The sequence below is a fragment of the Rhinolophus ferrumequinum genome, chromosome 7 (assembly GCF_004115265.2).
Source record: "Rhinolophus ferrumequinum isolate MPI-CBG mRhiFer1 chromosome 7, mRhiFer1_v1.p, whole genome shotgun sequence".
NCBI classification, from domain to species: domain Eukaryota; kingdom Metazoa; phylum Chordata; class Mammalia; order Chiroptera; family Rhinolophidae; genus Rhinolophus; species Rhinolophus ferrumequinum.
The window spans coordinates 34,263,010-34,285,260 of NC_046290.1; the positions used below are offsets into that span (position 1 = coordinate 34,263,010).

The following is a 22,251-nucleotide window of genomic DNA, read 5'->3' on the forward strand; positions in this document are numbered from 1 at the left end:
TAGAAAAGAGGCATAGTTATGGTACACTAGTTGGCTTGGCAGTGAATAATAGTTGTATAGTAATAAAATGTTAACAGTGACGACTAATATTAGTTTTTCAAAGTGTGATGTAAGTAGACCAAAGGAAGTGAACGAATCAGGAAAACTAAGTTCTTATGTACTATGCTAGAAAGTCATGATAAAAATCTAAAATTGCAAGAAACAGCAGTTTACAAATATTATTTAGAAAATAGATATAAAGGCTGGGGGAATAGCTAGAAGAGCTAAGGGTGGTTGCCTCTAGAAAATGGGACTTGGAAGTGGGGATTGGTTAAGGCAGAGGATTACAAGAATTATCTAAATTTTACAATTATGTTATTTAGTCCAATAACACAATTAGTGATACATTTTAAGATAAGGAAGAAATGAAGGATGTAGGGAGAGAGGAGGGTAGGAAAGAAGGGCAAACAGAAAATCTTTGGCCAATACCTTTCCAAACACACTGGGATTGCTCACAGAGCTGCATTTTCCCATTAACCTGCTGAGCCACCTTCTGGGTTGAAAATAGCTCGTTTAGGCATTTCTGAAAACAAACACAAAGAGAGTACTTCTTTAGAAACATTCATTTACATCTCAGATGTGATTCGTGACAGAGTTAAAACTGATAATTCACTAGGACGTTCAAAGATTCCACATTACCAAACCAACACACAATAATTGCTGTTACTAATTAACCACTGTGTAACGAACACAGTGCTAAGCATTTTACATATATGTATTATTTCTAATCTCCCCCAACAACTCCATAGGACAGGTATTACTCAGCTAGAATAAAATCCTCTTTTATTCTTTTAGCCTAAAAATCATTTTAGCCTACAAATCAACCATAGGCCAGTGACATCATCAAAGCCTGCAAGAACTGAAATGTCATGATATTTCTAGTACTTTATAAAATTAAAAGATCTCCCCAAAATAATAAAGTGGAGCATTACTAAGGTTACTTTTCAAAAGAAAGATTTCTTTTGTGGGATGCCTGTCAGCTTTCAACCCAGAGATGTTCCCCATCTGTTACTGAGATTTTTTTTCTGTGCCTCAGTTTTCCCCATCTATAAAAACGTAGGGTTTGAACTAATCACTTAAAGGTCCCTTTCCATTATCACCTTAACCCATTAGAAATAGGAACATCAAATCAAAGAGATCTTAAGTAACTTGGCTGAATTTCCATGAGCACAAATATCTGATAGCTATCCCTTTGGGCTACTACATAAAAAACAGTTGACATTCTTACATCCAACTTTGATCAAAAATAGATAGGAAAATTAGTAATAAGTGTAAAGAAAAATACTCATTGGAATTTTCTACACCCATAATGGTGAATCGTTGAAGCAGAGAAAATTCATTTTTTACTTCTCCACAACAATATGTTCAATCTTAACATGTATAACAATCACTGGATCACCATAATTCAGACAGAAGTCTCTCCGACAGGCATCATTTTGATATTTTGGGTTTTTTCCCAGATATTATGTCACATAATAGGCATTGCCAGTCAATCAATTATGGATTTTTAGGTATTCAAAGTACAATTAAGAATAAAGCAGGGACGGGCCTGCCCGGTGGCTCAGGTGGTTAGAGCTCCATGCTCCTAACTGCGAAGGCTGCCGGTTCGATTCCCACATGGGCCAGTAGGCTCTCAACCACAAGGTTGCCGGTTCAACTCCCACAAGGGATGGTGGGCTGTGCCCCCTGCAACTAGCAATGTCAACTGGACCTGGAGCTGAGCTGCACCCGACACAACTAAGACTGAAAGGACAACAACTTGAAGCTAAATGGCACCCTCCACAACTAAGATTGAAAGGACAACACCTTGACTTGGAAAACAGGCCTAGAAGTACACACTGTTCCCCAATAAAGTCCTGTTCCCCTTCCCCAATAAAATCTTATTTAAAAAAAAAAATCTCTTAAAAAAAAAAAATAAATAAAGCAGGGTTTCCCAATCTCAGCACTGTTGGCAGTTAGCGGCAGATAATTCGTTATTGTGGGGCTCTTCTGTGCATTATAGGACGTTTAGCAGCATCCCTAGCCTCTGTCTCCTAGATGCCCTGTCTCTGGGCTGTGCTAATCAAAAATGTTTACAAAGATTGTCAAATGCCCCTGGGGAGCAAAATTACTCCTAGTTGAGAACCACTGGTATAAAATAACATTTCTAAAAATGGCCCACTGGCCAGTAATAGCTCAACATAACTCTTCACAGATGCATTTCTTCAGAATCCCATAATTACCCCAAAACTGACCAAGGCACTAACCAAACACGGTGTACTTCTGCCTGATGTACCCGGGGGGCTCTTCCCTAAGCGAGGTCTACTTATCACTTTAATAAGTAACTTGGCCTAGAGTTGATTGGATATGAGAATTCTGACCATCTCCACAGCTATGCTGGCCATCCCTGTGGAATCACCCTCCAGTGATCTCTGAGGATCACACAAAGACATGTTTATTGTCAAGGTGAAAGATCTCACTTTGTATCTGCACCACCCTTGATGCTGTTTGACTTCCAACTAGTCATGACAACTAATATTCTACATAAAAAGTAGTAAAACAGTTTCCATTATCCCCTGCCCAGGTTCTTAGTGACACTGGGATGATGTTCTGGCTGGATAACAATTGCTATACGGATGGTACCATTGTGACCTGACAGATAGCCACCAACTTTGCTGCCACCAGTTACCAGACAGCATAAGGGGAAGGAAAAGGGAGTCCTGAAGTCAAGGCAGTAGAAACGCCAATCAGCAGTAGAGTGTGAAAAGGACAGTGGTGCTCAAAACCTGGTCAGGGTAGCCCCTCATTACCTCAGTAGAACTAACTCCCTTGCCATCTGCACCCCCAAACCCTTACCTAACAATAAAGCATTCAGCAAAACACCTGCTCTAATACATTTACTTTCAATTGCATATGAGTTCAAATAATTAAATTTCACATTCACAATTCTTATAGTTCCTCTAGCAAGATCATATATGCCAAGCACAGCAGCATACTAAAAGAGTAATTTTGCCTAAATCGAGAATTTATGAGTTTCTAGCATAAAGCTTTCTAAACGAAACACTGATTCCTTTAGAAGCTCTTCACTGGATTGGATAAACTTAAAAACATGTACTGACAGTTAATGTGCCCCAAGGATTTAGGGCAGACTCCAAAGATTTTAAAACCATTATAAATAAGATACTTGAAAGAACTAAATTAACTTAGTCAAGAAGCAAAAAACAACAGCAAAAAAGAATTAAGGGAAATATATAAAAGACCATCTTACAGAGGAAGAATTAAAGTTCTCCTGTGAGACCCCAAAGGACAGCCCAAGTCACTAAATAGCTGGAAATGATTGCACAAGAGATCTTTTGACTGATAGGAAGCATATCACAGTATGTATAATTTTATCATATTTTTAACCTTTACCTTTTTTATGGTTATTCTCATTTTCACTTTTTTGATTGATTCTAACTAAACACTTTCCTGTGTGTTTGTCAGATGTTTTATTTATTTACAAAGTGCTTCTATTCATGTGCTTCACTCACTCATTTTTTCTATCAGGAACCCATCACTTTCTTATTGATTCGTAAAAGCAGCTAAGCCAGCTCTTTCCTCACATTTGGGACTCAGTTGTCTGAGCTTGTCAAGATGGGAGATCTTCCAGTTTTCTCTCCTTACCTACCTGGCTTTTTGAGGCAATGTCTTCCTTCCGGTCTCCATCCAGTGCATGAGGTGCCTGGCAAAAATGGAGAGTCGAGCTATTTGTTTCAAGATTTCCTTTGATGGGAGTCTTCAGTAATTCTTTGTAGGATCCTGCAAGAAAAACACTTACCTTTGAATTTGGTTTTTAAAACAAGATAATCACTTTGACTGGAGGTCAACCCACGGCATCTTTCACAGTAGAACAGAATGTGAAGACACAGGCCCTTGTCTCTCCAAAACCGTGAACCAGAAAGAGAGGATGAGGGAGGGAGGGACCATGCAGGATCTCATCCAGAATACCAGGTTCATAAGTGAACACTGCCTCAGTGGCCTCTACAGCCAGGAGGACATGCCAACTGCAGCAGCAGCCAAAATGCTTTATCGCTGTATGGAAAGAACATATTTGCTCATTTGAAGAATGAATGCAAACAGTTCAGTAGTTTAAATTGATGGAGCAAAGGGTGTCTGGTTAGCCCAGGCTGTGATCATTGTGCCAGGAAATCTCTATGGGATCCTGCTTTGCCAATCGTTGACATTCACTACATGATCATGCGCAAAAACACTTTGCCTCTCCGTTTTCGTATTGCAAAAAGGTGTTGTAAGGGTAGTTTGCGATGACATCAGTAAAATACTTTCTAAGTTAAAACAATAGAAGAGTGAATGTTATTTGCATCGTTATTATTCCTAGCTATTCTCTTCTCGGGATTGAGAAAGCCCTTTACCAGACTTTTAACTGCACTGAAAATCTTGTCGAGTCATCCTCTAAAACTAATTACCGGCCATTATCATGTGTTCGGCAGAGGAGCCAAGGGACCATTGGAAAATCTTGACCTTTTGCCATGTGGCAATCCCTTCTTCACTTGGGTTTGATAAATTGTCACTAATAATGTTTCTAGAATCCAGCACCTTGAGTCCTGGGCATCCCCAAATCTAAGAAATATAGTTTACATCACAGCAGAAGGGGGGTTGAAAACATAAAACATTCTGCAAATTTTTAGATCTTGTTCTCAGTCCTAAGAAATTTGCATGCTTGTTTTGATATGCTATTTGCATAGATAAGTATAGAGGAGAAGCCAGCTCTCAGAACTTCAAATGAGAAAGAAAAATTTGCAATCCAGATGATGACAAGATAATCATCCCAGTTATCAACAGAGAGGTCGTGTCCACCAGGCTAACAAGCAGGAACCTCTTGGGTTTTGTCTACAGAGAATGACTATAAATGAACCTCTTTGTATACATCCCTTTTAGGATGAGAGGATCTTCAGTGATCAGTCTTCTGAAACAAAAGGAAACCCCACCAGCAAAGCACGGAGAAATCAATGGATCTGATTAATATGCAGTATTAGCTTACTAGAAAATAAAATAGACTTTCTTGTAAAATACTTTTGATTGACAATTTGTCTCTTAGATTTCTGAATTTCTCATGCAATGTCTTTTTTTAAATAATAAATTAATTTAGGGCCTAGAAAGGAAAAGGGATACCCTAATTTTAGCCAGAAATTTCTCTAAAACTATCAGCATAGAAACCATCCGTCAATTATAATGTGACACAAAAGATTTCTTTCAGATGATAGCCGTAACAATGATCTTTCTTACAACTGTGTACCTCCTTCTGCTTCAACCAGCTACTTTCAGTATTGATACTCACCGTTACATGGAAATTTCATTGGTTCAAGAATGACTTGGGCTGCCTTTCAATCTGCAGGACTACCATGCCTCATTGTGTTTATTGTCATTGAGAAAAGAATTGGCACTGCTGTTAACATTTGTCTTAAGCATGTTGATAAAACAATTTTGTTGTCTAAGATTTTTAAAGGTGAGAAGAGAAATTAAGTCACTAAATGACAGGTAGCAAGTTTTGTTTCTAAAGGATGGGAACAAAAAAGGTTATGCCCAAATTAGAATTATATTATTTTAGAAAGAGAGCTTGTGCTTCAGTGTTCAACAGATTGATCCTGGATCCCTGCCCACCAAACTGCCTCACTCTCATCTTTTCTTCCCTTTTCCTCTCTCTCTCTCTCTCTCTCTCTCTCTCTCTCTCTCTCTCTCTCTCTCTCTCCCATACACACACCCACTTCTCCTCTTCTTTTTTTTTTACTTTCTTTTCCTCTCATTTTCTTCTTCTCTTGTTTCATACCTGATTATTGTATTACTGATATATCTTTTCCTGACTGCTGTAGACCAGAAATCTTACCAGAGTCATTAAAACTCTATGCTTTGCAAAATATGACTACTAATACATATATACACACATACCTACATAATTACAATCTTTTTAAAGGTAGTCATTTGCTAATGCAAATCTCAGAAATATATTTAAAATACAATGTACTTTCTTTTGTTTTTGTTTGATTCCCCACACACACACCATGGAAATGTCTTACTCAGAGGAAGAAAAAGAGAAAAGCAGTTGACTAAATGTGACGCGAGATATTTCTATAAGACAACAATTCTATCAGGAATATATCCTTTTCAACATTTCAAAACTGGCCTGTCGCATTTCTATTACCTCACCTAGAATCAAGGTGTCTTTCTCAGGAGTTATTTTTATCATGGATCCAGAAGCTTCCAGGAGGTCAGTGGTTGAATGCTCTTCCCTGAAGGAAGAGGCTGCCAACTTCCTGGCTTGGCTTTGTCGCCATCTTGTGGTAATTGGGCTACTGGCAACAGGAACCTCAGCCGACTCCCTCTTTGTGAAGTTGCTCTTAAAGTTAGAATATGTGGTATTAACTGCATCAAATACCTGTTTAACAACAAAAAGAACTGTAATTTATAATGACCTCAATAATGCAGAAGTAAAAATTTTTAAAGAGAATTATAAATGACTCATCTATTACAATACAAATAAAATATATGTATGAGTTTTTTACTTTTTGTGAACTGGGAGAATGTTACTATATATGTATATATATATATATATATATATATATATACACATATATACACACACACACACACACACTTAGAACTTAAGGAGTAATTATGTTTATAGTTATTACTATTACATATCAATATAAGATATGAGGTTGAAATAACACTATATAACACTCAAGATATAAAATCATAAAATTTCAAATCTGGAAATAAACAGATATTTTCTAATCCAACCCCTTCATTTCACAGTTGTGAAATGAGGCCTAACTTGCTCAACATCTGTCCTTCCCCTCTGAGAAACACCAGGGGTTTGGTATTTAGTGGTGAACCATGCATGTAGCAATATGAAATTAAAATGCAAGTGACAACCTGGAAATAAATTATTTTTTAACAAAATAGCAGGCATGTTGGTTGATATAAAGAGCTCTTAGAGCAATTTAGACAAGTTTACCAGCCCAGTAGAAAAATGAGTATAGGACATAAAAAAGCAATTCACAAAAGAGATACATAAATGGCTCCAAATTAATCAACCTTACTAGTTCTCAAAGAAATGCAAATTTAGAACAATAATTTAGGTCAAAGAAATGCAAATTTAGAACAATAATGAGATGTTAGCAATGATTTTTTTTAAATCACAAACCCCGGTGTTGAAGGTTCTAAAAACAAACACTGGCATACACTGCTGGTGGAGAGTAAATTAGTATCTGGAAAGGACAATTTGGCAATGTATGCCAAAAGCCTTCAAATATGTACATAACCTTTACTGACCCAGCAATGTCACCTCTGAGAGTTTAAGGATGAAATCAAAGATGTGAGCGAAATGGGCAAAATCATTCTGCATCTATTGAGTGTTTACTACATACAAGCCCGTATGTTAAGGGTTTTACACATATTCATATTTAATCCTTGGAAACACCTCATGAAGCAGGTCTGTTATTTATTCCCATTTTATTAATGAAGAAACTGAGATTTAGCGGTTAAGGGAATTGCCTAAGACCACACAGTGAGTAAGTGGAGTGATACATCCTAACCTCATCTGTATGATTGCACAGTCCTTGCTCTCCACTGAGAACAGGAGAGTGTTACTGCAGTATATTTATTTATAGAGGCAAAAAGATGGACTCCATCTTTTCCAAGTTTTCCAATGGAGAATTAACTACATAAATTACACGATATCTATCAAAGGAATACGCTGCAACTATTAGAAATGATGATATCCATTAAGAAAATGCAAATCAAAACCACAAGTACCACTCCCCCCACCCTCGAGATGGCTTTTATCTTATTAATAAATAACAAGTGTTGGTGAGAATGTGGGGGAATTGGAACCTTTGTACATTGCTAAATGGGAATGTAAAATGGTGCAGCTGCTGTGGAAAACAGTTTGGCAATTCCTCAAAAATTTAAACCTAGAATTACCATATGATCAAGCAATTCCCCTCCTAAGTATATACCCAAGAGAAATGAAAACACGTTAAAAAAATAAAGATACACCAATGTTCATAGTAGCACTATTCACAATAGCCAGAAGGTGGAAATAACACAAATGTCCATCAACAGATAAATGGATAAATAAATTATAGATAATACAGGTGTGCAATGGTATATATTCCATTCCACTTAATGGTATATACATATGTATTTCGTTATATATTATATATTGTATATTATATATTTCCTCATTATATATTATATAATGGAATGTTTCTCAGTTATAAAAAGGAATGGAGTACTGATAACATGATACAATGTGGGTAAACCTCGAAAACTTTATATTAAGGAAAAACTAAACACAAAAAATCCATATTGTATGATTCCATTATATGAAATATCCAGAACAGGTAAATCCATAGATACAGAACACAGATCGCTGGTTGCCAGGGGTTGAGGGAAGGAGGCAGTTTAGCAACTGCTAAAAGGGTATGAAGCTTTCTTTTGGGATGGTGAACTACATAAAGGTGGTGCTTGCATAATATTATGAATCTATTTAATGCCACTGAATTGTTCACTTTAAAATGGTTAATTTTGGGCCGGCCCGGTGGCTCAGGCTGTTAGAGCTCCATGCTCCTAACTCCGAAGGCTGCCGGTTCGATTCCCACTTGGGCCAGTGGGCTCTCAACCACAAGGTTGCCAGTTCAATTCCTCGAGTCCCGCAAGGGATGGTGGGCTCTGCCCCCTGCAACTAAGATTGAACACCGGCACCTTGAGCTGAGCTGCCGCTGAGCTCCCGGATGGCTCAGTTGGTTGGAGCGCGTCCTCTCAACCACAAGGTTGCCGATTCAACTCCCGCAAGGGATGGTGGGCTGCGCCCCTTGCAACTAGCAATGGCAACTGGACCTGGAGCTGAGCTGCGCCCTCCACAACTAAGACTGAAAGAACATCTTGACTTGGAAAAAAGAAAGTCCTGGAAGTACACACTGTTCCCCAATAAAGTCCTATTCCCCTTCCCCAATAAAAAAATCTTAAAAAAAAAAATGATTAATTTTATTTTCTGTGAATTCTACCTCAATAAAAATATCTAAAAAGAAAATGATAACATAGGATAATATTCAATAAAACATGAAAATGCTCACAATATATTGCCAAGTGAAAATGTAATATACGAGTATTTCAATATGGTCCCATTTCTTATCTGTAGTATTGGGGTGTATTGTTTTGTTTTGTTTTGTTTTGTTTTAATAAGTGTGTGAACATGATCACCCATTCCTCCTGCAGTCACTCCATCTGGAAAGGAGAGCTCTCTCTTATCATTGCTACTCTGTGTTTTCCTCCAGAAACTTCATGGAGGAGGACAGCTTCCCCAGAAAGAGAGAGGTCAGGAACCTGAGGCCTCAGTTATTGTAAACAGTGTTGTTTGGGGTCTCCTTTTTTTAAAATTGTTCTTGATTTTTGAGTAGAAAGGGGAAGCTGAAAAGTGAAAGACAGAACCCTGAAAATGTAAATCAAGCACTTCAAACTTAGAAGCCTAGACAAGGGAACAGTAGGGAAGGTGACCAGAGAAGCAAGCCTTGAGTGAGAAACGTGGTCCAAGCAGACTTTCATCCTCCCACTTTTTGGTTTCTCTCATCCAAGGAAAACCACCGTGCCAGCTCTTAGGGAAATTGAGCCCCAGACAGAGGAAGAGTGGGCGGTGGGGATCTATCTGGAGGGAAGGCTCATGTTTCAGCCTCTGCAAGAAGACAGTAGAGGGGTATGTTGTCCCATATTTTAACAGAAGTTAAAATTTAGACTTTTCACATCAATTTCCCCACTTTTTAAAGTTTTACTGTAGGACTAAGCAGAGCATGTCTGTGGGCCACAGTGAGGCAGCAGGCTCTGTCTGCAACCTCTGCAATACTAGCCAAGCAGCCCTCACCCTTCAGGGAGCAAGAAAGGGAAGAGTTACCATGTTTGGAAACATCTATAATTTGCAACAAATATGATAGACACATTTGCTCAGTTTTCCTTGGAGTCCCAAATTTAAATATAATTGAAAACAAAATAATCCTGAGTTTAGAAGCAGGAAAATAAAGAAGAATTCAATGATATATGTCGGGTAAGAAAAATGATCAAGAAATTTCACATTGACAATCTCACACTGCCTTGGCAGGTCCATGTTTCTCTGGCTCATCTACTTTCACTCTCTCCATACCATTTCCCCATTTGAGATACTTTTCCACAATTCTCTGCCAGGGTAACTTCTAGCCCATCTTTACAGCTGGATCAGCCACCAATTCCTTCAGGAAGTTGTCTCTACTGTTCCCTCCTCCCAATTCTAAACTGCGTTAGGCAGCCTGTGGTAGGCTAAATAATTATGATGGTTAATTTAATTTATCAATTTGACTGGGCTAAGGGATGCCCAGAAAGCAGATAAAACATTATTTCTGGGTGTGTCTGTGAACATGTTTCTGGAATCTTTGGCATTTGATTTAGTAGGCTGACTAAAGAGATTTGCCCTCACCAATGTGGGCAAACATTGGATATCATCCAATCCACTGGGGGCTCAAATGAAACACAAAGGGCAAACCCTCCATCTTCTTGAACTGGACTGTCCATCTTTTCCTCCCTTGGATATCAAAGCTCCTGGTTCTCAGGCCTTTGGACTCTGAATTATACCACCAGTAATCCTGGTCCTCCAACTTGCAGACAACAGATAGTGGGATTTCTTGGCCTCCGTAACCTCTTGAGTCATATACATATAGTCTCCTATTTGTTCTGTTTCTTTAGACTCCTGACTAATTACAATAATGGTCCACTAAGATATCCAGATCGTAATCCCTGGAACCTGTGAATGTTACATTCTATGACAAAAGGGCTTTGCAGATGTGATTAAGGATCTTGAGATGGGAAGATTATCCCAGATTGTCTGGGTAGGCCCTAAATGCAATCACTTGTCTTAGAGGAAAGCAGAGGGTGATTCGACTCCACACAGAAGAGAAGGACTGGCAGTTTTAGACAACCACCACTAGAATATGAGTCAACAGTATAATGCAATTACTTTTTTTAAAGCAGTACGATTCTAGGTATCATTAAGGAAAAAATAGTGTCCAAAACTAGAGCAAGTGAAACCCCATTGTCTCTGCACTGCTCAAAACCTACCTGTAGAACTGTGTTCAGCCTCAGAACCATTCTTTAAGAAAGAGATGGACAGGATTCAAAACCTGAGTTTATTTAAAAGAAAGGGACTGCAATGACAAGAGGTCAGGAAAACACAGTAATGGAGCAATACATGAATGGAGTGTGGGCAGCTGGGGTGTTTAGTCCACAGAAAAGAAGACCCAAAAGGAACTGTCTTCAAATATTTAAAGGAAGGCAATTTATGAAAAAAGAAAACTTACTTTTATTGCTCCCTATGACAAAACTAGGACCAATACATGAAGAGGCAAATTTTATTCAATACAAAGAACTTTCAAAACATTTGAGCACAATTTTCCATAACATTTTTAATATAAAATCCAGTTTTCAGTCAGTCCCTGCTACGGACATATGGTTCATAGTGGTACAGATGAACATTTTTTAATAGTATGTATTTATTGTGCATTTTTAAATGTTTAAAATTTTCAATGTTAATATAAGGTTTTCCCTTATAAAAATCAACTTGAGTAAAATAAATGAGTCAATTTGGACAAAAAAATGTTAAGCAAATAACACAATATGCAGATATGGCAAAAATCACAGAGACGGTATACAAATGACTACAGCTTAGGAAATACTGCTATGGATTGTGCTATTTCATCTTCAATGTTTTTAAACTTTTGTTCCAGGACCTATCTCCTGCTGAGGAAATGCCTGTCGCATAGTTTTAAATGACTCAAGTATTTATTAATAGAGAGGAAGAGGAAGATAAGAAAAATAAGACAAAGAAGGGAAAAGGGATGAATGACTCGATGCTCGCAGCACATCAGTTTGGCTTGTTTCCCTTGAGAGTTCACATCATATTGAGACTAACTCAGGAGGAATTCAGGGCACCAGGGCCAAAAAATAAAGAGAAACCTAGAGAGGTTACAAAATAAGGTCAGGAAGTAACAAAATGAAACAATCGGGAGACTAGAAACACATACATATCTAGTGATAAATAATCTGATACACAAATATTCAGTGGGTAGGAAAAACCTGAACATTCCAGGAATGACATGCTGGTGATACCAGAGTCTATCTAGAACCCTGTGGCAGAGACCAAAGTAACAAAGATGGCCCATTAGCTCTCAGGCATGTCTTCCCAATCCCCCTCCCTTAGCCTCTGACTCTCTGCCCCTCCCACCTGCCCCACTATCACCATCCCAAGGCAGCAGCCTTCTGCCCACAAGACATTTTGAATGTGTCTCAATACTATTTCAAATTAATCATGAAGACAAAATGTTCATCTCAGTTTTGAACCTCCAGTGCTTCCTCATCCTAGTTGTCAATACAACCCAAGCAAAACTGTCAAGATGATTTTCAGGCAGACAGTTCAGGAGATTTTATTCTCCGTTACCAGTGCCTGCCACTGGGGGCTCCAGAGCATCTTTAGTGTCTCCTTTTCCTGGCATGGCCTTGACCACGGTGGCCTTCATGAAGACACTGTCATCTCTCAGCTTGACTTGTTGCTCTGCAGCCTTCCTGCGACCCCTTCTAGGTAACTTCAGTGCACGTGGTCAACCTTTTTTGTTATTGTTCTCCACTCCCTCTCCTCTTCTGACCCTTCCAGTGGTTTCTTATAAAACTAAATGTCTCCTAATTAATAAAACCCCTTTACTAGACATGGTAGCAATTTCACCTATGTATTCTCTTCTAAGTAAACATATTTTATCTATTACACGATGGTTTAATGTAGTTGAAAACATTTTGGTTATGAAGTTGAAACTCCTCAACTCTAGTTTTGGTTGTTCCACTTACTAGTTCTTGTGATCTTGGGTGAGTTATTAACTTCTTCCTATTTCAAAGAATTACTGCATTATGTCTGTAGAGAGCTTTGTACTACACATGATCCCCTTTAATATATATGTATATTTATGTAATATGTAAATGAATTATGTGAAGTATAAAGCTCTCTACATACATGTCATTTATTATATATATTATACATATATACATATATTATAAAGCTCTGTAGAAACATAAGTCATTTATTTAGCACTCAGTTATTTGCCAACTTATAATTGTTCTCTAATTGTTTCATTGTCTCCAAAATTGATTTCAAACTTGTGTGAAGCTGGCTCTATCACTTATACTTTATTTGTACCCTCTACAGTGCCTGAGTTGATTGATCAACTGAGCCAACTGCTTTATCCCATTCTTGACCCAGTAACTTCCCTTAACCTTGACCTTCAGCCTCATTATCTCTTCCCCTCCTTTAGGAAGCTTTCCTTGATCTTTTGAAAGAGTGCTGGTGATTTTTCCAGCATGGTATCCCCTATGTCAAGAAATTTGCAATGCTAATATATTTGTAATCTGACAATGGTTTTGTAAAGACAGAACATGGAAGCAATGATGACAGATCCCCCATAAAGCTGAGAGATGATATTATTAAAATATATACAGAGAAAGACTCTGTCAAATGAAAAAAAGAAGATACATCTAAGAGCCAAAATCTATTTGTGTTCACCAATGTCCAGAGCTGGAGTTTCCCCAAATTGTTGTTTTGAATGTTAGGTTAATAGGCTTGTATGGATATTTATATATCATAAATAGATATATTTATATACCAGGCTTTTTAGCCTTAAGAATCATAAAGTTAACAAATGGGCTCTGATTTAATCCTTGACAAGAGATTTACTTAAGCTTTCAAAGCAGTTTTCATATAGAGTGAATTTTCTGGTCAAACCAACATGAAACATCAGGCCCACACAATTGTTTGATTTCTGGTTGTAAAAACTGACATGCTGGCTTATACAGCAATTTCTTGCAAGTTTATACAGCATAATTTTGGCCTTCTCAGAGGCCAATCTCTGGATCACTTAGTAGAATTTTTCATACTTACAAAGCAATGGGCTAGAAACTATAACGATTTTATCAAAATACTATCACCCTATGGGGCCCTACCTGTGGGATGGTGAGTCAACTCCCTCCCAGAGGCAACCCTTCTGTCCTCTCCCTCAAAGCACAGTTATAATGTGATTGGTTCACGTGGTTCAAATTACAGCAGATGTTCTATAAGTTAACTTTAAAACTCAAGTTCCTGAGCCATGTGCTTGAACAGCCTGAGGAGCTAGTTAACATTCTAGCATAAACAGAGAGACATGAGACACCTCCACCATGAAAGACAAAGGAAAACCAAAGAGGCTTGTTGCTCTGAAAACCGAAAAAAAAAGATTGAGGTCTAAAGTTTCTCAAACTTAAATGTGCACTTGGCATTAGGGAATCTTGTAATAATGCAAATTATGATTCAGGAAGTCTGAGTGAGGCATGAGATGTTGCATTTCTCACAAGCACCCAGTTGATGGCCGTGCTGCCAACCTGAAGACCTCACTTGGAGGAGCAAGGCCCCAGAATTTAATGTAAACATAGGAACTTTGACTCTTTCTATAACTCAGCCAGAGAACACCAAAGTGAAACTATCACAGCTAATAAGTGATACAACACATTTCCTGTACATTTTGTTTTTTGTTAGAAATTAAGTTTACAAGAGAATACTTTTCTATTCTATCCATTCTTATCAGGCCACAAGAGTAGAAGTAAAGTGGTTTATTGGTCTCTGACAGATTTTATGTGCCTAAGCTGTTGGCTTTGCTCCACTACCCACAAATACATACCCCACAGAAGCAGGAGCCAGAAGCAGTGCTGGCATATCCTTAGCATACCTTCTAAAGCTCCAAAAATCTAATAGTGATGGGAGGGGCACTCCCACAAGCTTCTTACATCATTTCATGTACTTTCCTAGCACTTTCTGGAAACACACTACAACACCAACAGTCAGGCCCAAATGGAACAAACACCTTCATTCAAAACTTGCAGTGTGTCTTAAATTGGCAGATTCCAAGGTGACTAAAGGAATCATGGATTTCAGTTAACGCAATTCCATCTCCACACCTATCCCTAAAATTTTCAACCATAAAGTTAGGCCTCCTGTAGGAGGCAACAGCCAGAGGAAAAATAAAGACAAAAAAAATAAAGCAACTAGATGATGCACCCAAGTAGAGCTGAATTCAGGCAGAAAGGGTGGGGCGCAGTGTGGGAAGCACGGATTATTTTGCCTTTTTGGAAGAATTATCTTATTTGTTAAGTTGCTGCTTTATTATAGTGTTCAGTATTTTTCCATCTACAGGTTGTAGCCCATTTGGGATCATTAAATCATTTCCGCAGGTCAGAACCAGGTGTTTTAAAAATACAATTGACAGAAGTGTATCTCTGTTCAAAGGGGAAGTATTGTTTAGTGAAACTTCTGTTACATGTGTTTGTTAAATTGTAAAGTTCATTTCTTACTGTGGGTCATGATCAAAAATTTCAAAAACACCGGACTATAATTTCCTTTATGATAGAGGAGGGTTTTTAAAGCCATCATTGTTTTTAATCTATTTATTTTTACTATGTTCACCTGGCATTGCCTTAGCTAGATTAGGTTAGAGTAGCCTTTTCAGTATTTCACTGACCTTTCCACTATAAAGTCCTTGAACTCATACAGCATGTTTAAAACCCATACATCTAATATTCAAGTCCTTCAGGTCACACATCATATTAACAGATCACATTTAATCTACACTCTGAACTGTTTCTGGGTATTGTGTACCCAATCCTCCACATTCAACCCATTACTGGGAGCACCTCACAGTTTTCAAGTTACAAGGGCACCATCTTCTGGTGAAATAATTTCTTTGTTGGGAGGATGTCAAAGCGTTACCAAAAATTACCTCATTTTTCTAACAAAAATTGCAATTGACATCATAAATATATTGAAATTCTTTAGCGCTCTTTACTTTGTTCAGGAATTTCACTCCTTTCGCCATCTGAGACAGGTCTTTCTCCTCCTTAGCAGGGAAAGAAGCTAGTCTGTCCTTCCTGGTTTTCCGTTAAACTGAGCCGGTTTCAAGTTTCAGCTCCTCCTTGAATTCCAGCGTGCTGAGACTTCCCTCCAGAATCATCCAAAATGGAGCCTCTTACAGCTTACCCTTTAAGATGTTCAGGGCCCAAAGCAAAGGTATTTGCAGTTTTGCTGTCTATGGTTCTATGTACAGTAATGCTATTTCTTCTACAACTAAAATTCCTAAAACCTAAAATCAACAGCTTTTATACTTTTGAAGTGAAAGATGCAAAAGGAAGACCGGTTTCTCTGGAAAAATTTAAAGGCAAAGTAAGTTGCTTCTTCTCATTTTTATTTATTTTTTGCTTGTCCACATTCTCTGCTTATTCTCTTAATGGAATCAATTTTTGTTGTTAAATGGTCATAAGTTAATAATGTTATTAGTATATCACTTTAGCCATCAGAGTCCTCAGTTTATATGCTTCTAATTGATAAACTATCTTAACCATTTTCTTGCAAATGTTTTCATTTATATGCTGAATTAATACATTAAGCTTAGAAAATTCTTAGTAATGTGAATATGGAGACATTAGTAAAAGTACTAATTCTATGATCTAACAACATTAAAAAGTACTCTATCAATAATATTTTTTTATTTTAAAATAAACTGTCATGAGTACCTGATGCTTTTTTAATGATACTGATCTTTCAGAATCCAGGTTATAATTTTCAATAAAATTGGGTATGTCTAAAAATATGAGATAACCATCTATCAAAAGTTGTATATCCCCAAAAATAGTTTAAGATTTTAACTGCTTGCAGAATTTTTTTTTTTTTTTAATCTTTTATTTGCTTCACTTTCCGGTTGGATTTTTTTTCTCTTTCCGGGAGGTTACACTAGTTGTAAACGTGGCTAGTGACTGCCAACTCACAGACAGAAATTACTTAGCACTGCAGGAACTGCACAAAGAGTTTGGACCATTCCACTTCAGCGTCTTGGCTTTTCCGTGCAATCAGTTTGGAGAATCGGAGCCCCGCCCAAGCAAGGAAATAGTATCTTTTGCAAGAAATAACTACGGAGTAACATTCCCCATCTTCCACAAGATTAAGATTCTAGGACCTGAAGCAGAACCTGCATTTAGATTTCTTGTTGGTAAATATCTATCTTGCCTCACCAATTTAATGTTTTTGCCTTTCATTTTTAAAATATATGAGGACCATACTTTCCTATTTGAAATGTTTTAGTGGGAAAGTTTTATAAGACTATCCAAGAGCCAGAATTTCATCCTTTCAAACTTTCTATAAGTTATGCATCCCTGAAATCAAGTTTTAACTCCTTGGATGGCAAAAATAAATCTGTTCCACTGTATTTTATTCCTTTTGATCATTTTTTCTGAAGAATTTACTTGAAGTAGTCATGGCTATTTTCACAATATATCTCAATTCTCTTCTTTAACTAGCATTTGATTTGAGGAACTATACCTCCCCATTATAAAAGCTGTACATCTCTCATGAATATTGCTGAGTATTCTTAGTTAAACATATCTTTATGGTTCATTTTATGTTGCCTTATTTGAGATATTATGCTCAAGGATGAATACTCAGTTTACCAGATTTTTGCTAAAATTTAAAACAGAATATAATAATTTTTTTTGGAGGAAGGTAGTGTTAGGCTATTTCTACAATTAGGCTAGCAACTGAAATTTATTTAAAGATTTTCCAGGGTCAGTTAGCACAAAGGAAGTGAGGTTTAGTGACTAAGAGCATAAACTTTGGCCCCAGTCTACCTGACTTCAGACTCCTGCTCTGTTGCTTTTGCTTTATGTGGCTTTAGGCACATAACTTTTCTGTGCCTGTTTACTCATTTGTAAAATGAGATTATCAGTAGTACCTACCTCCTAAGATTGTTTGGCAGATTGTGTTAATAATAAAAGGAAAGTACTTGTGCACCGCTTATACTGTGCCAGACACTAAGGGACGTTCGGCTAATGTCCTCTCATCTAACTTATGCAGATGATATTCTCAGTCCTGTTTTCTCTGTAGGTTGAGTTTTGATAAAACTATGACCTCAGTCAGGCAATCAAGCTCACAATCCAACAAGCCAGCTAATGATGTCCTGGGGTACAGTGAGGAAAGAAAGGCCAGAGTACAGACCCCAATCATTCCTTAATTATAGCAGCCAAATACTCGGGCGCAATAGCTCCTAGGTTCTTCCCCTTTACCATTAAAAAGGGTTCTGAAACTCCACTTACCCCATGTATTCAAAAGATAACAGTGATTTTTAGATGAAGCTCCAGAGACAAAGACTATGAGATGATGGCCAAATTGCAATGAGATCTTTTAGGACGAGCCAAAATGGACTAAAAGGTCCATTTTAGTCACAAAGAGGTCCACTCTGTACAAGTATGCATGTTGTTCAGGGGATCCGGGTGGGGAGGGAAGTGGGGACTGAAACTTAGTCCTCAATACTTCTAATTATGAAAAAACCAATTTAAATGCTTGGCATGGTAAATATTAGGCTACATTTTATTTATTATTTTTAACCTATGCTCCCTCATTGGTTGTTTTCCCAACATAAAGCAAAGTATTCCCCACCTTCAAAAACTCTAGACAGTGTATTCCTTTTACCTACTTCATCACTTTTTGAAAGAATAGTTAACACTTGTTTTTTCTGCTTCCCTGTCTCCATTTCCTTGTTAGATCACTGTGTCTGGCTTCTTTGCTCCATGACTTTCCTGGTGGGTCATGGTACCAGTAACTTCCACTCTGTCCCCTTCTCTTTCTCCTTTGCAGGTTCCTCTTTTCCATCCACCCTTAATTCTGGTGATCCTCAAGATTCTGCCAAAAACCCACTTGGGCTCTTCTTAGTCTATCTCCTTTCCCTGAGAGGAAGCTCTCTCCTAAGCTCTAAAGCCATATATTCAGCGGCCTCCTCTGATTGTGTGTCCCACATACACCTGAATCCCCTCATGTACAGAAAAGAATTTATTCTTTTTATTCTTTTTCTTCCTAAAATCTGCTTGCTTTGCCATGTCCCCTCTGAAGGTAATAGAGACCAGAGGTTAAGAGTACAAGCTCTGGGATAAGAAGGTCTAGTTATCAGTCCAGGCTCTACCACTCACTAGCCACATGACCTCAAGTCTAGGCCTCCATTTTTCTCATCTGCAAAATGGGGAAAATAATACCCACCTCACAGGGTTGCTGTAAAGATTACACGAGAGGATCCGCTTCAAGCACTGAACATATATTACTAGGCATATAGTAGGCACTTGATACATTTTATTTATATATTGTTTTCTCATGTTGGTCAATAATAATGCACATAAATCCAGGATGATATAAATGGGGGAAATCTACATTTCTTAAATAAATTAAAATGTAACAAAAGGATGTCATAATTTTTCAAAATAATGACTATTTAGAATTTCTTACTATTTTCAGCTATGTAATACATAATGACATTAAAAACAGAGATACATTTAATATGAAAAGTAATGTATACATTCCCGTTACCAAGGACCTTTAGAACCTCATTTTCTCTAGTAAGAAAATGTTAGGAAACTGAAAGATTTAAGCTAATGACAAGGTAAATTTTTTGTTTAGGTAAACAAATCTGAAATAAACCACTGTATTTCATTTCATGATTCAAGATCAGTAGAATCATAAGTGAAGTCACCAAGTATATAGAAATCAGTTTAATCAAACCTTGAGTTTTGCTTTGTTTGGGTGTTTTGCATTTTGTTTCCCTTTTAACATTGTGACAATCCTAAAACTTGATTCTAAAGTTGTCACTTATAAAAATACTAACAGAATTGAAAATCTTGACAAAGAATAAAATTATACTCATGAAAATATATTCTGATATTTTAGATTCTTCAAAGAAGGAACCAAGGTGGAATTTTTGGAAGTATCTGGTCAACCCTGAGGGTCACGTTGTGAAATCCTGGAGGCCAGAGGAACCCATTGAAGTCATCAGGCCTGATATAGCAGATCTGATTAGACAAATGATCATTAAAAAAAGAGAGGATCTATGAAAATACCATTGAGCCTTTCTAATGCAATAGTCAGAATACAGAAATGTCTCCATGAGGGTTTAGTCTCGTTTTAAATACTCTGACAATTAAATGTGACACTGAAGAATTTTTTGTTGTTGTTATTTTACTAGTGAGTGGTAATGAATGTCCCCACAACAGAGATGTTACCGAAAGCAAAAATAAAGGGTACCCAAAGAATCAAAATGAAATAAAGAAAACACTTCATTTGACCACACTAAAGAATTCAGAAAATACAGTTACCGATGTGCTTCAATACCCTATTGTTCAACTTGACATTTTCTAGGATTATAATGAATAGAAATGCCAACATACTAGACCATTGTTTGATTTCAAGACTTTGTGTGTGACTGAAATTTCTGGAGTAACTAACTATAAATGGCTATTTTTGTGTAATAAAACACAAAGTAAACATTGAAAAATGTAAAATATATATATATATATATATATAGATTCAAATTTGTATATATTTTATTTCATGTACAGGATTTTGAGTGTTTTAAGTAGAGGTTCAAAATATGTTTTACTACATCTGGCCAAATAATGATTTATAAATGACACTATCATAATATTTGAAAAAGCCTTCATCATTTTTAATATTTCTTTATTATTTTCCAGAAGCAAGTCAAATTCCATAGATTATTAACGGTTGAGTCCGTCTTTATTTCTGAGAGAAAATCCCAAGCATAAGAAAAAGGCCAAGAGTGTATGATCATATAACTAGATTCCTTATAAGTTAATTCTGGTTGCTCGTATTCAGATTAGATTAACCATTTGGAAAAGAATTCAATGCTACCTCATTCTGATGGCTGACATAATAAGAATCAACTCCAAATAGTCAAATACTTAATGTAAAAAAGGGAGCAACTGCAGTTGCACAAGTCCTAAACATTAGCAATCACTGAAAATTTTGATAGAGTTACAAAAAACTTTTTCTCCCAAAGTCATGACCTTTATGTTTTGTTAGCCTTATAATTGGCAAACAAAGCAACCTACCAAGTTGGTATAGGTTCATTGTTGCTCATGAACTATACATTCGTTTCATAAAAATTAAATAGGAAAACCGGGAAGGGGGTGTAAAAATACAGTCATGAAAAATTCAGCTAAGAAGGAAGACCCAATCTAAATAGCTGTGAGTTGGTTCCCAAAATCTGACCTGATGAAAGTGAAGATGCTTTTTTATGGTGACATCAGTAATGCCACCTTAGTATATAGTTCTGCCTAAGTGTTTAAAGTTCTTAAACCAAAAATATTTCCAGGGACACCTTCTTCAAAGTATATATCCAACCACCCGGCTCTGAATGTATTTGGTAAGATATTTGGTGGGAGTAGAGGTGTAGTTTCCCTCAAAGGTCAAGAGGATTTACAGGGATAGCCTTAAGAATACCAGGTTGGCATGTCAGCACACCTGCTTCTACCTCTCAGAAGCAGTATGATTAGTTTTTGGTTTCCCCACCTGTAAATGAGGGCAATCAAACTGAACAAAAAGCACCTTCCAACTTTCAAAGTCAATGAACATGCTTACCAAGGTGTTTTAAGTGATCAAGAAAGGAATCAGTACTAACCTGGATTGTTGTTGAGGAAATAGAAGCCATCTAACAAATCTATCGGTCCTTTACAATTTTGCCCCAAGAGCCTATTTGAATTCTGAGCCACTAAGCAAAAAGCAAAAAAACAAAAATCGGTTCGTGGCAACTCTTCCAAATGTTGCTTCCAGAGCATTCTTGCCATATACTGTCGATTACAACTCCCATGAGGTCATAACAGTGGTACAGGACTGCTGGAGGGAGGGGAGGGTTATGTGCTCACATTAGCTGTGTGAGCAGAAGTGTATAAGCCAGCAGCACACAGGCTGCATAGATTCCCCACTGCCAGACAGAGGTAATGGAGCTGCTCTGGGGAGGATGACCAGACAGTCCCGATGAATGCAATTCAGAGGCCCATTCTGCCCAAAGTCACTGGTTCTCACCAAAGCCATGTGAAGGGGGGTTTTCACGTGTATACTTCTACTCCTGGTTACTTTATTCAACCTGTAGTCTTTACCACAGTCAGTGAGTGCTTGATTCTCTCCCCTTGCCCTTTGGATATGCCGGGAAGGCAGGTAAGGATTTGACAGTGTGCCATACAGGTGTCCATTTTGGGTTCTGTAACAATTAGGCTCTATGTTCCACAATAGGGTGGAGCCATTTGCCAATGTACTGCTCC

General features: G+C 37.5%; 2 protein-coding genes across 6 annotated transcripts in view; one reads left to right on the plus strand and one right to left on the minus strand.

Moving 5' to 3' along the window:
* CDC20B (cell division cycle 20B) overlaps nt 1–22,251 on the minus strand; it is a 42,793-nt gene that overhangs the window by 15,592 nt on the left and 4,950 nt on the right. For both annotated transcript variants that reach the window (XM_033109837.1, XM_033109838.1), the window contains exons 3-5: nt 6,220–6,448; nt 3,686–3,816; nt 469–562 (exon numbers count right to left, since the gene is read on the minus strand). In XM_033109837.1, the coding sequence (XP_032965728.1) occupies nt 469–562; nt 3,686–3,816; nt 6,220–6,448 (454 nt within the window). The remainder of the gene's footprint in view (nt 1–468; nt 563–3,685; nt 3,817–6,219; nt 6,449–22,251) is intronic.
* On the plus strand, nt 16,090–20,423 carry GPX8 (glutathione peroxidase 8 (putative)). 4 transcript variants are annotated; one of them, XM_033109841.1, is made up of 3 exons: nt 16,090–16,324; nt 16,952–17,147; nt 19,865–20,423. In XM_033109841.1, the coding sequence occupies exons 1-3, from the start codon at nt 16,121–16,123 to the stop codon at nt 20,026–20,028; spliced, it is 564 nt and encodes a 187-aa protein (XP_032965732.1). In that variant the 5' UTR covers nt 16,090–16,120; the 3' UTR covers nt 20,029–20,423. The 4 variants fall into 4 exon arrangements, with proteins under 4 accessions (XP_032965732.1, XP_032965730.1, XP_032965731.1 ...); XM_033109839.1 differs by having other exon boundaries at nt 16,883–17,147; nt 19,865–20,419; XM_033109840.1 differs by having other exon boundaries at nt 16,886–17,147; nt 19,865–20,414.

Excerpts from the sequence above, each read along its gene's own strand:
- GPX8 (XM_033109839.1), top strand. The coding sequence starts at position 16,121 with ATGGAGCCTCTTACAGCTTACCCTTTAAGATGTTCAGGGCCCAAAGCA. Across the intron at positions 16,325-16,882 it reads TGGAAAAATTTAAAGGCAAA|GAGGTTACACTAGTTGTAAA; the intron begins GTAAGTTGCTTC and ends TTCTCTTTCCGG. Across the intron at positions 17,148-19,864 it reads TGCATTTAGATTTCTTGTTG|ATTCTTCAAAGAAGGAACCA; the intron begins GTAAATATCTAT and ends CTGATATTTTAG.